Genomic DNA, 15,561 nt, shown 5'->3' with positions numbered 1-15,561 from the left:
GGATCAAACCCAGGTCTCCTGCACTGCAGGCAGATGCTTTAACCTCTGTGCCACCAGGGAAGCCCATTGATCTCAGAGAGAAAGTACCTAAGTCAGAATTCTGGCCTCCAAAGATGCCCACATTCTAGCATCCAGAATTTGTGAATATATTACATGGCCAAGGGGAATTAAAAGCTGAAGATGGAATAGAGATTACATGTAAGCAAGCCTTAAAATAGGGAGATTACACACTGAGGAAACCAGATCTGAAAGAGACACGTGCACCCCAATGTTCATCGCAGCACTGTTTATAATAGCCAGGACATGGAAGCAGCCTAGATGCCCATCAGCAGATGAATGGATAAGGAAGCTGTGGTACATATACACCATGGAATATTACTCAGCCATTAAAAAGAATTCATTTGAATCAGTTCTAATGAGATGGACGAAACTGGAGCCCATTATACAGAGTGAAGTAAGCCAGAAAGATAAAGAACATTACAGCATACTAACACATTTATATGGAATTTAGAAAGATGGTAATGATAACCCTATATGCAAAACAGAAAAAGAGACACAGATGTACAGAACAGACTTTTGAACTCTGTGGGAGAAAGCGAGGGTGGGATGTTTCAAAAAAACAGCATGTATATTATCTATGGTGAAACAGATCACTAGCCCAGGTGAGATGCATGAGACGAGTGCTCGGGCCTGGTGCACTGGGAGGACCCAGAGGAGTCGGGTGGAGAGGGAGGCGGGAGGGGGGATCGGGATGGGGAATACGTGTAACTCTATGGCTGATTCATGTCAATGTATGACAAAACCCACTGAAATGTTGTGAAGTAATTGGCCTCCAACTAATAAAATAAAATAAAAAAAAAAAGAGAGAGATTACATGTAAGCAAGCCTTAAAATAGGGAGATTAGATTACCTGGGTGGGCCCAGTGTAATAACCAGGGTCCTTAAAAGTGCAAGAAGGAATCAGAAGGGTCAGTGTCAGAATGATGTGATGACAAAAGCATTCAACCCACTGTTGTTGGCTTTGGAGATGGAGGAAGAGGGCTACAAGCCAAGGAATGTCTGAGGTTCATAGACACAAGAAAGGACAAGGAAACAGATTCCTTCCTAGAACCCCCAGAAAGAAACAGCCCTTTAACGCTTATGTCAGCCTTCTCATCTGCAGAGCTGTCACATATGGAAGAGTTTGTCTTGTTTGAAGACACTAATGTTTGTGACTATTTATTACAGCAGCGACAGAAAACAAATAGAGGAAACTTCAGATTTTCCAGCACTAAGTATGATGTTTGCTGCAGTTTCTAGTATATGTTGTCTGTTTGCTCTTGGGTTCCTTCTAGTGTATTTCTTACATAGTTTCAACTCTAATATTTCTTCTGAGCTCTGTCAGCAGTCATTTTATTCCCTATTGCTTACCCATCCAATTCTTCTTTTTTTTAATGTAGATAATCAACCTCTTTTTTTCCCCATCTAATTTCTGAGCTTTTCTGATGTTGATTCTATATTGTTCTTTCTTGGCTATCATTTCTTGAATTCCTTCAACATTTTAACAAATATTAACTGTTTTCCTCTGCTTTGTAAATGTTTCTAGGATATCTTCATTTTCTGTAGGTTATCCTGTCTTCTTAAAGCATGCCTTACCATGTGGTCATGTTTAAAATGAGATGAACTTTGTCATACTTTGCTCCTTTATTTTCAGATTTCAGTGTAGATGGTGAGGTGGGCCTAGAATTTCTTGGTTTTGTGGTTCTAGGCTTCCCTCTTCTGCAGTTACTACAAATCATTCAATAACATTTTTAAAAAACAACTTTTATTTTTAAATTATTATTTTTATTTTTACCTTTTTGACAGTGCTTCACAGCTTGTGGGATCTCAGTTCCCCACCTAGGGATTGAGCCCAGGCCCTGGGAATGGAAGCACCGAGTCCTAACCACTGGACCAGGGAATTTCCAGACGATGTGGGGTTTTCTGGCTGTTTTTTATTGTGGTGAAAGCCACATAATATAAAACTTACTATTTTAACCATATTTAACTGTACAGTTCAGTGGCACTAGGTATATTCCCAGATGACATGGCTTTTTATGTACCTTCTTAGTGCTTTCTGAATTGTCTTATCTGGTCCCCTGTTCCAAATGCATCAGAACCTTCCTCTCCTTTATCCCCAGGGTCCTTCCTTGTTGATGTCTGTTTTGCACCTAGGAGTCTCTCTCAGTGTAGCCCTCTGTGCTCCCCCCAGGTACTTCTGGGAACCCCGCAGGCCAGGCTGCCCTCACCCCCTCACACCTCCCTGCAGGCTCCGGTTGAATGTTGACAGCCCTCTTCCAGTTCTGACTGTGGTTTTGAATGCAACAGTTGACACTGCCATGACAACTGGGGCCCCTCCCTCTGGGCTGAGGACATGTGGGCAGGTTCTGGGATCTGTGGCTCTTAGGGCCATCCCAAGACCCCCTCAAGACCCCCTCCCTTTCTCTCTGCTCACTCCTCCAATGCTGTTGTTCCCATGGGATCCTATTAGTTTCTTGGGTCCAGAGGGATATTCTTCCACCTAATTTTAGTGAAGATCGTGTCACTGTGACTTTTCTTTTGCTATCCCAGTTGCTCTATGAGGATCTGACATTAAATAACTACTCACTGTGGCTGCCATCTAGCCTTCTGTAATTGGTTTTTAATTTTAAAATGTTTTATATTTTTCTATTTATACTGTAACACCTAGGATAGGACAGACTATGGTAAGTTTTAACAAATAAATGCAAAATCTTAGTGACTAAATACAAGCCCTTATTTCTTGCACGTGTCACAGTCCAGTGCAGTTGGCATGCTCTACTGGTAGGTTTCCAAGCAGTGATTCACATGCCCTGGGTACTTCCACTTTGCAAATTCTTTGTTTATAGCCAAACAAGAAGACAGGAGAGTGGTCAACGGTGACCACTGGTTGTGATACAGTGAGTTTTATTGCCAGATCTGGAGGTCACATAACATCCTTGGCCGGACTCAGTCACGTGACTCCAAACCAACCACAAGAAAGGACTGGAAACAAAGCCACACCGAGAATCTCTTCCTCAACTCTGTACAGCTGCCCAAGCAATTCTGGGAAAGAAAGTGGACTATGCAACAGTACCCATCCCTTTGTATATCTGTAAAATGATTTAAAGTGTAATCTAATCAAAGAACTGGTCACCACTGTTTTTAATAAGGTTTTAATTCCATTAGTACAAAACTTAAAAAAAAATTTATGAATCAAGTCATTTCCAAGACTACAAAAAAACATGTCTCCATGTTTGCTGACAAATTTGGAGAATAAGGCAGCTTATATTTAAATAAAAATTAAAATGCCTCTAATTATAAAGATTCCAGTTAAATGTATTTTGGAATGATAATGTATTAAACTGTACTAACATATAAAGTAAGAAAATGGTGGTTTGGCATCATTCATAAACATACACATATTAACAAACATTCTAAATATTCAATATACATACTTCAGGAGGAATCTAGAAATCAATCCTTTTTATTACCTTTAGTCTACATGTTTAACAATACAAATACACTTAAAAATTAATGATATTTAAATAAAAACAAAGTTCATGAAAATTTACAAAGTACAACCAATGTATTCTGACTTGTAATCATATCTTAAATATTTCAGCTTTATCTTTCTGACCTGGTCAGATCATTTAAAAATATTTTCACACTACTTAATTTTAGGATATAAAACAGTAGCAACTTACTAAGTTTCTGTTATAAAAATTAATATAGCAATTATCAAAATACTGAAAAAACTGTCTTATGAGAGCAGTATCCAGATCATAAAAACTTATGTCATTAAGAAAACACCTTCAAAAGGCACATTTTAATTACTGGTGTTTATCTAAAGATAGTAGCTTGAGCTTTGAATTTCCAGTCAGTTTTTCATTATCTCAGTATGAAGACCATGGAGGGCTGGAGAAGTAAGAGAACGCAGGTTTGCAGTGGACTTCACCGGGACAGCAGTACCCTTACTCGGCACATCCACAAAGACCAAGAGAAAGGTGTACAGGAAGGGAGGATTTCTGGTCTAATTCAACCTTCAGGAAATACTTTTTACATAAAAATAACTTAGTTTAAAAGATTACAGGACAGAAAGCTTGAAAAACACAAGGTCAAGACCACAAACTGCCCAGTTTAATCTGAGTGGTGATGTTACTTGTTTGGAGCATAAGAAGAGAAAAGAGGCTTCTGCTTGCTTCTCTGGGATCAAATCTTCATATGGAGCTCATCTCAATTTAAATTACTCAATGAGTTAAAAGTACTACAAATTCCCAGCATGTCAGACATACTGGTGTTTAAAATAAAATAATGATTTTATGTTTATCTCTGTCATATTCCCCTTTAACTGGGGCTGATATTCTAAAGTTGACTGTAATTATAACAACATCAGTAATTTCAAGTACTCTACAAAACTACTATTATTTTTAAGAGGTTATGTCCTAGGACCTCAAAATGCCATCCAATATACAGTCTGAGTTATGTTTTACTTTTCAGTGAAGTTTAATACCAACTGAAGTACTAAATTGAACCAGATCAGTACTCGGAAGTACTAACTGACTAAGTACTGATCCCATGCAAGAAACAGAAGGATTTTTTAATGCTATTTTGGAATTTCAGAATACTGGGGATCTACATTTTATATTATCTCCCTCAAGTCTCAATTGAGTGTTTCCATTTTTTTTTAAAGGTGGGAGACATCATTAGATTTTTTTCCCTCACTGTAAACAAAATAGTTGACAAAAATATTCTGAAGTATGAAAAAGAAAATGGTTATCAGTTACTTAAACAAAATATAATTTTCTGGTCCCTAATAATGGTCATGTTAGGAGTATTTATTCAAGTTCTAAAATAGCAGCTTTTTAAATTAAGGCAACATTGCTTTATTCTTACCTATTTTTTATTAACTACTCTATTATAGCTCATAAGAGCACTTTTATCCTCAAAAGCCTTTTATAATGTAAGAATTAACATGACCATTCTTGTCAATGTTTAGAAAGTATATAAAAAGTTACTGTATTCAAAGTCAACAAACACCTTATTTTTCTGTTTGGAATTCAAGAGTAATGACAGTCATTTCAGAATGTGTAAACTATGAAATTACCTTAAGCTAACATCAACAACATAAAATAAAATTTTTCTACAAAAATACGATATAAGACATATATCACTTCTTCCCTGAAATAGAAATTTAATATTTGGACAAAAAAACTGTAAACTCTGATTACATTCAAAAGACAACCTTTCAGAAACTTATTATTATTTGAGGCTCTGGCAGCTGGCGCTCTTACCAGCAGATTTACGTGGCAGTATGTTTTAACCACACAAGGCCACACAGCTGCTACCAGGAGGAAAAAAACGGCTTCCTGCAGTGGACAGTCTGGGTGAACGAGTTGCTGAGGTGGACGATCCGGCCCTGCCCTCCGCCCTGACTGCGCTCCACGACCACACAGGGCATCTGCACCAGCTGGACAGGAGTCTTCCTGTCTCTCAGTGCCTGAGTGAGGTTTAAGATCTGTGGAGGAAGAGAGGTTTTCATCAGCTCAACAAAGGCAAAGGCCTCAGCCCACTGATACTATTTTAACTATCTATTCATAACTACAGCTTTTATTTTATCCATTTGTGCCCAACAGAGACGGTGATGGCAGAGTACCCGCTATCAGTACAAATGTGTGGGGGTATGCATGCTTGTACATACACATCCACATACACAAACAAATGCACAAGATTAGAATTAAATAATTTTTGCCAATTGACAACTCTGAAATATTCTAGAATGCATCTACATCCAGAAGAATTGAATCAGAGATGGAATAAAGTGAATGGTTCCATATACATACTCCATTGACACTGGTCCTAAACAGATACTGGTCTAAATAGTCTCGTTTTTACTAAACACTTGCCTTACCCACTCACTCAACAAATAAATTTATTGTGTGTTCACTGGAATTATTAATAGGACCTAGTATGAAGGCATTTCTTTTAAAATGTGACTAATAATGTTTATTAAGTTAAAACTTTTGAATTTTACATTAAATAGCAGTACGTTCATGATCAATCTCAAGAAGAGCATTCATTTCCTATTCTACCTGTGCCTATTTGGAACACTGGACCTCAGAAATACTAATTTACTTGAAATATATTTTTACACATTATCTGAAAAAAATAGCAGCAATGATGAATAACTACTCCAATCCCTTCCATGTGGAATCTAAAGCCCTCCAAAAGCTGACTCTCTAGCCTGCTTCTCCAACCTTTTCACTTACTATTTAAAACTTATGACTCCAGCAAAGCCCTGTATAAGCACAACAGAACACCGAGAGGTATGCAAGCTAATAATCCGTCCTCTTTCCTAGCCCCGGGCAGAATCAGAGCCAAGGTTCCAAGACAGTGGTTTTACTCACTGCTTTTTTTCAATCACTAGGACAGTTTCTGGCACTGGTTCTGTCAATAAGCAATTAATGAATAAATACAACAGTTATTTAATTATATCCATTTGTTAATTTGCATAATAAATAGTGCAAAAACTAGACTTGTCTTCTTGGTCACAGGTCTGCAGCAGCTACCTTAAATGAAATGTATCTTTTAGAAAGAAAAAATTAATTACTAAGTCACTGAATGACCATGTTTGCACTATAGTTAATTTTTATTTCAAGTCTCTCTTTTGGAATCTAAATACTAGTAGTAGAGTAGAAAAAGCAGAGTCGACTACCCGTAGGTCAGTCTAGCCTTCAGGTCCACACCAGCAGATGTAATCAATACCCTGTGTTTCTAATTAAAGGAGGTGAAAAGGAGTGAGAGGATTGAGTTACAACTAGCACTTGTATGTCCCAAGTAGTGCTCGTCCTTGGTGACATGACTATTTATTGACTGCTCTAGCAAAGGTCAAACAAGTTCTCTGAGGAAAATCATCCACAGGGGACAGAACCTGGTATTGAAACATTCAGACAAGTGGACTTGAGAAGGAGAAAGATACTAACACCCAGGAAAACAGTTATTAAAGTGAGGACAAGAATTAGCAGTAGCAGGAAACTGACTAACCAAATAATATACAACAAAGTTTAAAAAAAAATCTAATATGGAAACAATACAGGAAAAAAAAAAAAAGTAATGAAATCAACTTTATTTCTAATCATCTGAGCTATTTGGGTTCACAATAAAGGACAGTACTGAGAGTTGTCTCTGAGTCACAGTGAAGGAAAAAAGTTGACTACTGTTTCAGAGAGAGCTCTTTTCAATAATGAACAAGATCTTAAAAAAGTGACCTACCTGACCCCTCATCACAGACATCTGTTTTTCAAAAGTGGCTTTGTCAAATTTTCTGTCAATCTATTACAGACAGAAAAGGAAACATTATTATAAAAATCAAGCTCTTTGAAAAATAACACTTGAAAACAAATGAACTCTTCAACCTAGCACATGAGATCATTACAAAGCATTCCTAATAAAAAAAAGTTACACGAAAAGATTAATTTTACTTGATGCATTTTTGTGTACCTCTAGAATGACAATAAATAACTCTACATATACTCCAACTTGTTCCAGAAAGGATTTAAAATGACTTTCCAGCCAACAGCTTTAGGCTCTTTTTAAGAGAATTAAATAATAACAGATCACCAAACATTTCTTATAATTCACAGAGTAATTTTGTAAAAGTTCAACTTTTGAAGAAAACAATTTCCCAAATTATAATGTAGTCTCATTTCAAAGAATACCCAAAGTGTAACTTCCAAATTTATGCTCCTATAAAGAAAAATGCTAACTCCTTTCTGTTATGTCAGGTTCTGCAAGCAGTGATATCAGAAGCAGTAAACTGCAAATTAGCTCTATTAGGAAAAACTCTTTTAAGATTTATTTCATTTTCTGAAATAGTTAAAACTAAAAATCTATTTACCTTAAAAAGTTCATAAAGATCTTCACATAAATCTTGCACAAAGTTCATGTCTGAAATATATGGCAGAACCAAGTTTTTTATTTCTTCAGAAAAAGGAACTTTTGCTTGAGGAAGCCAAGCCCAGTGAAATGGATCTAAAAAAAAAAAAGTATTCTTATCAGTGAGGGGAAATGGTTTATTTAGACTCACATTTATTCAGTATTTTTCTCTATAATTCCTGGGTTAACAAAAAGACAGGAGAAGTTATCGGAACAATTACTCTTTGCCATCTAAGTTATTCAAATTTTTAAGCTTAGATGGTTAATTCAGATGGCTTCCTTGGTGGCTCAGAAGGTAAAGAATCTGCCTGCAATGCGGGAAACCCAGATTTGATCCCTGGGTTGAGAAGATCCCCTGGAGAAGGGAATGGCAACCTACTCCGGTATTTTTGCCTGGAGAATCCCATGGACAGAGGAGTCTGGCAGGTTCCAGTCCATGCAGTTGCAAAGAGCTGGACAGGACTGAGCACCTAACACTTTCACTTTCAGATGGTAAAGCACAGTATTTACCTGAGCTGGTTAGGTTTCTGAGTTTTAAACAGGAAAATAGTAGTTTTGATCATGAGTGTATCTCCAACAGCCCTATACCATATCTGAATGTCTGGCTGCTGTGTTTGGAAATTGAGGGGTACCTATAACTTGTTCACAGCCCCAGATATCATGACTGAGGTAGGTCTCCCTGCAGTTTCAGCCACAAATGGTCAGGAATTGATGACTCATTGGTGTGTGTGTATATGTCTGTGCTTAAAATTTTAAATCACTAGGAGGTCAATAGGTAAAATGTTCTAAAATTTTAAATCATTAGTAGGTCAATAGGTGGGCTTCCCTGATAGCTCAGTTGGTAAAGAATCCGCCTGCAATGCAGGAGACCCCAATTCAATTCCTGGGTTGGGAAGGTCTGCTGGAGAAGGGTAGGCTACCCACTTCAGTATTCCTGGGCTTTCCTTGTGGCTCAGCTGGTAAAGAATCCGCCTGCAATGCGGGAGATCTGGGTTCGATCCCTGGGTTGGGACAATCCCCTGAAAGAGGGAAAGGCTATACCCACTCTAGTATTCTGGCCTGGAGAATTCCATGGACTGTAGAGTCCATGGGGTGGCAAAGAGTCAGACACATCTGAGCAACTTTCACTTTCAGGTCATTAGGTAAGCCACTTTGAGAGAGAAAAGATTCATGATTTTGGGCTAACTCTAGTTCTCGCCCAAGAAGACCATTAAATATACACAGTGCCAGGACCAGAAAGATTCGTAAAGTAGTGAGATAATCTAGATATAGGGTGCATATTCAGATTCTTGCAAGAAAATGTAAGGTTTATGACAGTATGATCCCCTACAGAACTACAGTTCATTCAAGGAGAATCTCTAGCTCCTTCCACTCAGAAAGCCCCGAGGAAAAAAACTTTGCCTTTAGAGTCATTTCTTCTGAATTCTCCTTTATCTATCTCTTTGAATACTATGGAAAGTACAGTCCATTCCAAAGAAAGCCATCCCTTGATCAATTACATAAAAGAAAAGCTCTGATTCTCTGCCTGTCTCTAATTCCAATCCCTGCCCCTCAACTTCTTCTATCACCGTTCACACTCTCCCCTAAGGCCACCAGTCATCTCATAAGGCTCTTTCCAGAAGTCCGTGTGCAGTCCTCATGCTAGTTCATGTGTCTTTGCAGCCAGCAGCACTGTTCTCTATCGTCTCCCTCTGTGAAATGTGGTTTCTGGTGCTACCACTGTCTCAAACTTTACCTTCTGTCTTTTAAGCCATTTCTCTTTTGTTGGCTTTTTCTCCCGGTTTCAACACCACCACTGCCAGACTCTACACAGCCTTTTCTCACCTTCATTTACCAAACATTCATGAAATGTCTATTGAGTCCCTACGTGTCTCACATTGCTCGAGTGATGGCATTTGTTCACCATGATGTTCCCAGGTGCAACACCACCATGGCTTCTGCTTACCAAGGTGACAGTTTAAAAATGACATCCTCAACACCAATTACTCTTCCAACCTAGGGACTGAATCCAGATCTCCCGCATTGCAGGCAGAGTCTTTACTGACTGAGCTACCAGGGGAGCTCCACCAAACATTCATGAGACATTTACTGAGTACCTACGTATCTCACACTGCCCGAGCAATGGCATTTGTTCACCACGATTTTCCCAGGTGATAGCAACTCCGCCATGGCCTCTACTTACCAAAGTAACAGTTTAAAAATTACATCCTCAATACCAATTACTCTTTCAAGTTCTAGACCCTTATTTTTTGGTGTCTGTGTTTGGTAAAATTTTTCAGGTGTATTGTAGGCATCTTAAACTTGACACCTTTAAAAGGCAATCTGTATATAGATTCCAAACCATTAGAGGTAAAAAAGAAAAACAGAACAAAGACATCTCAAGTCAGTTCAACCAAAGATAGGAAAGGAAAAAAAGAAAATGAAATTCATGGTAAATAGGAAAAAAAAAAAAAGATGGTAGGGAAAGTTCAAACACATCAGGAGTTTATTGAGACAAACTAGAGAGTTAAGTGTAGCTATTAAAAGGATCTCAGATTGGGCAAAAAATCTCCAGCTAGGAGCTATTTATATGTCATACACTTAAAACAAAGAGATGGAAGTTGAAAATAAAAGCATAGAATAATACAGGTAAATACTAATAAAAAGAAACGAGGTATAGCGATGTTACAACAGACAAAATAAGAAATGCAAAAAACACTGTGAGGGATAAAGAGGGATATATTTTACACTGACAGAAAGAACAAGTCACCCCAGCAAGATAAAACACTGGGACTTTGAGTGTGGAATACAAAGCAAAAATTGCATAGAAATACAAGAAAAAATTGACAAAATCTCAATCACGGTGAACTTTGTCTCTCAAAAATTAGCAGATTAAATGGTTAAAAAATAGGTCAAGAATATGATTTGACTAACTAGTAAGTTTTCATTAGAAGACAGACTTGGTGCTCAACCACATTCTTCTCAAAAATAGTCCTTTAAATTGGCCCTAGATCAAGTTAGCAAAGAATGACTAGCAAATTTCAAATTTGGAAAGCTATCAAATTTATTTTACAAGGCTAACACAAGCCAAGAAATCAAAATCAGATACCCAAAATAAGGAACGATACATGGCAAGGCTCACAGTATGTATTACACATCTTTGTATCCCAAGTGTCTAGAATTGAGCCCGAATGACTGTAACATACCAGCTTTTCCTCTGCTATTTTGATATCATTCCCATCCTATTCTGAAAAAGGGGTCACTAGAGATTCTATAAAAATTTCTAAATACTCACATGCTCTCCACTCATCAGGATGTTTAAAAGGAAACGCTAGACCGTTATCAATTGCAGCTATTTTAATAAGTGTTTCTTTATCATCAGTCCATTTTGTATCCTAAAAGAGAGAAAATAGTTGATAAAACAATTTATATGTATATTTCCAAAAGAAAAAAAATGTATAATAATTATTGAGCTTTAAAGACATTTTATCAGAAGAGTCTATAAAAATAAAGTTACCAGAAATTACCAATTTACCATTTAAGGGAAGACAGGGTCTTAAGAACCAGTAAAAACTTCATAATCACTACTTTTAGAATTTGCTATTACAAAGTTATACAGTAATAGTTTCATTCTTTTCATCTTTAGGGAAGAAGGCTTGACATTATTAAGACTTCCAAATGTGTAGTTCTGTATAACAGGCTCCAGCATCCACCTCACTGCAACTGACTCAAATTCATTCCTTTTTATGCTAAGTAATATTCCATTGTATTATATATATATATATATGTACCACATCTTCTTTATCCATTCACCTGTTGATGGACATCTAGGTTGCGTCTGTGTCCTGGCTATTGTTAAATAGTGCTGCAACGAACCCTGGGGAACATGTGTCTTTTAGAATTGTGGTTTTTCCCAGGGTATATGCCCAGCAGTGGGATGGCTGGGTTATATGGTAGTTTTGTATAGAGTGAGGTAAGTCAGAAAGAGAAAAACAAATATTATATATTAACGCATATATATGGAATCTAGAAAAATGGTACTGATGAATCTATTTGCAGTGAAGGAATGGAGATGCAGATACAGAGAAAGGACATCTGGATACAGCTGGGTAAGGAAACGGTGGGATGAACTGAGAAAGTAGCATTGGCATGTATACATTATCATGTGTAAAAGAGAAAACTGGAGGGAAGTTGCTTGATAACACAGGAGGTCCAGCCTGGAGCTCTGTAATGACCTAGAGGGAGGGGTGAGATGCGGGGGAGGGGAGGGGGCTCTAGAGGCAGAGGATATACGTATAATTATGATTGATTTGCGCTGTTGCATCACAGAAACCAACACAACATTGTAAAGCAATGTTCCTCCAATTAAAAAATTTTTTAAAAATAAATGTTATGACCATGTATACCAAAAAATGTTAATTATGTGATGGGATGGAGGTCTCAGCCAACCATACTGTGATAGTCATTTCACAATATATACTTGTATCAAATCATCATATTGTACACCTTAAAACTGCATGCATGTCAATAATACCTCAATAAAGTTGGGGAGAAAAATAAATAAAATGTGTAGTTCTGGATAATTTACTGTTAGATGTGTTGCTTAAATGGATGTATGTGTGTTAGTTTCTCAGTTGTGTCTGACTCTGTGACCCCTATGGACTGTAACCTGCCAGGTTCCTTTGTCCGTGGGATTCTCCAGGCAAGAATACAGGAATGGGTTGCCATTTCCTTCTCTAGGGGATCTTCCCGACCCAGGGATCAAACCTGGGTCTCCCGCATTGGCAGGCCAATTCTTTACTGACTGAGCCACCAGGGCTTAAATGTACGGTATTTGCAAAATACTGATATTTTTAAGATAATGACAAAGTTACCTTACTAAAATAAAGTCTTTCCTAGGGTCTCATAGAAATAATTAGTTCAAGTACAAAATGTTTCTAAATAAAACTCCCCAACAACCATGGCTAAATGTAATAAGGTCCAGTAGAAGGAACCTCAAGATACTCTTCATTATAGAAGGTAGGCCATTTCTAACTTCTCCATTCTCCTGTAACGGAAATGCAAGCCTCAGAAGCAAGAGAGTTTTCATGTGGAAGAGTACTTCTTATTATCTAAAAATAGACATTGTCATTATTAAGTGGTCTAGATTTTAAAAAGGTGAAAAAGATAATTTTTAATTAAAAGTATTACAGTGAAGGTACAGATGATACATGCCAGAGTGGTTTCTGTCAGTTTATATCAAGTTTCTTATCTCAATGAGAATGCACAAAATACTTAAGAGCAAAAGAATAAGGTTTTCAGTAAAATCCAGTTGCTTTACATATACCAATAAAATATATTTAGAAACTATTATAAGCAGGTAGTTTTTATATATGTACTTTAAAATTTTATATATGTATTTTAAAACCCTGCTATAACTAATTTATTTTTATTTCTAACACTTTTTTCTATTTACAACTTCAATGAGGTATAATTTACACACAATAAACTTTACACATTAAAGTGTACAAGTTGATAAGCACTGAAAGATATGAAACCACCCAGATGTTTCCCTGTGTCCTTTAGCAGTCTCTTCCCTCCCTTTATCCCACCCCAGGCAAGCATCATCTGTTTTCTGTCCCTAGGGATTAGTTTGCACTTTCTAGATTTTTATACAAAAGGAATCAGACAGTATCTTCCCTTTTGTTTAGCTTCTTTCACTCAGCAGGGTTTTGAGATTCATCCACATTACTGCATGTATCAAGTGTGTTCTTTATTTATTGCTGAGTACTTTGAATATGTAACTTCAAAATTCTTTGATGAACTATGAAAACTACAAACTTTTTAAAGTGATGTAACAGCTTTAAACGATGAGAATCAGTTCAGTTCAGCTCAGTCATTCAGTTGTGTCCGACTCTCTGCAACCCCATGGACTGCAGCACGCCAGGCCTCCCTGTCCATCACCAACTCCCTGAGTTTTCTCAAACTCATGTCCATTGAGTCGGAGATGCCATCTAAAACCATCTCATCCTCTGTCATCCCCTTCTCCTCCCAACTTCAATCTTTCCCAGCATCAGGGTCTTTTCTAATGAGTCAGTTCTTTGCATCAGGTGGCCAAAAGATTGGAGTTTCACCTTTAACATCAGTCCTTCCAATGAACACTCAGGACTGATATCCTTTAGGATGTACTGGCTGGATCTCCTTGCAGTCCAAGGGACTTTCATGAGTCTTCTCCAACACGGCAGTTCAAAAGCATCAATTTTTCAGTGCTCAGCTTTCTTTATACTCCAACTCTCACATCCATACATGACGACTGGAAAAACCATAGCTTTGACTAGATGGACCTTTGTTGGCAAAGTAATGTCTCTGCTTTTTAATATGCTGTTTAGGTTGGTCATAACTTTTCTTCCAAGGAGCAAGCATCTTTTAATTTCATGGCTGCAGCCACCATCTGCAGTGATTTTGGAGCCCAGAAAAATAAAGTCAGCCACTGTTTCCACTGTTTCCCCATCTACTTGCCATGAAGTGATGGGACTGGATGCCACGATCTTAGTTTTCTGACTGTTGTGCTTTAAGCCAACTTTTTCACTCTCCTCTTTCACTTTCATCAAGAAGTTTTTTAGTTCTTTTTCACTTTCTGCCATAAGGGTGGTGTCATCTGCATATCTGAGATTATTGATATTTCTCTCAGCAATCTTGATTCCAGCTTGTGCTTTTTCCAGCCCAGGGCTGGAATGTACCATGATTTACTCTGCGTATAAGTTAAATAAGCAGGGTGACAATATACAGCCTTGAAGTACTCCTTTCCCTATTTGGAACCAGTCTACTGTTTCATGTCCAATTCTAACTGTTGCTTCCTGACCTGCATACAGATTTCTCAAGAGGCAGGTCAGGTGGTCTGATGTTCCCATCTCTTTCAGAATTTTCCACAGTTTGCCATGATCCACACAGTCAAAGGCTTTGGCATAGTCAATAAAGCAGAAATAGATGTTTTTCTGGAACTCTCTTGCTTTTTCGATGATCTAACGGATGTTGGCAATTTGATCTCTGGTCCTCTGCCCTTTCTAAATCCAGCTTGTACATCTGGAAGTTCATGGTTCATGTACTGTTGAGGCCTGGCTTGGAGAATTTTGAGCATTACTTTCCTAGCATGTGAGATGAGTGCAATTGTGTGGCAGTTTGATCATTCTTTGGCATTGCCTTTCTTTAGGACTGGAATGAAAACTGACCTTTTTCCAGTAAAAAGAATATCAGTACTGAGCTGATATTCTTCTTCTATACTAATACAACATACAAAATAAAATTGCACAGAGATTTCAAAAATAGAATAAAAAATGCAACATAAGCAGGCGAAGGAAAGAAAAAAGATAAAAACAGAAAAAGGAGATAAAAACCAAGGATCAAAGTGAAGGAAATGAGGAAGTGATGAAGAATAACTTCAAGGAATTTTTAATAGACACTGATAGTGTGTTTATATATGCATATATATTAAAATTCCCTCACCGTAACTTCATCTTCATGTGTCTGCTTTTCACATCTGATTAACCAGTTATCATTTCCCCTGTCTTTCAAAACAAATGAAAAATCTATTACTTCATTTTTTATAGATATCATAGCTTAATTAATATCAAGCAGAAAAATCTAGTCACCTCC

At 37.4% G+C, this 15,561-nt stretch overlaps 1 protein-coding gene across 3 annotated transcripts in view; it reads right to left on the bottom strand.

The window, feature by feature from the left end:
- Positions 1-3,162: 3,162 nt before the first annotated feature.
- Positions 3,163-15,561, bottom strand: part of PI4K2B (phosphatidylinositol 4-kinase type 2 beta) — a 29,527-nt gene continuing 17,128 nt past the window's right edge. For all 3 annotated transcript variants that reach the window (XM_065907406.1, XM_065907407.1, XM_065907408.1), the window contains 5 exons: positions 15,412-15,473; positions 11,225-11,324; positions 7,913-8,046; positions 7,288-7,347; positions 3,163-5,533 (listed from right to left, as the gene is read on the bottom strand). In XM_065907406.1, the coding sequence (XP_065763478.1) occupies positions 5,360-5,533; positions 7,288-7,347; positions 7,913-8,046; positions 11,225-11,324; positions 15,412-15,473 (530 nt within the window). In that variant the 3' untranslated portion in view covers positions 3,163-5,359. The remainder of the gene's footprint in view (positions 5,534-7,287; positions 7,348-7,912; positions 8,047-11,224; positions 11,325-15,411; positions 15,474-15,561) is intronic.

This window comes from Muntiacus reevesi, chromosome 16, assembly GCF_963930625.1.
Source record: "Muntiacus reevesi chromosome 16, mMunRee1.1, whole genome shotgun sequence".
In the NCBI taxonomy this organism is placed as follows: Eukaryota; Metazoa; Chordata; class Mammalia; order Artiodactyla; family Cervidae; genus Muntiacus; species Muntiacus reevesi.
The sequence above is the reverse complement of the archived record's forward strand: the minus strand, read 5'-3'. Positions and strand labels throughout refer to the sequence as shown.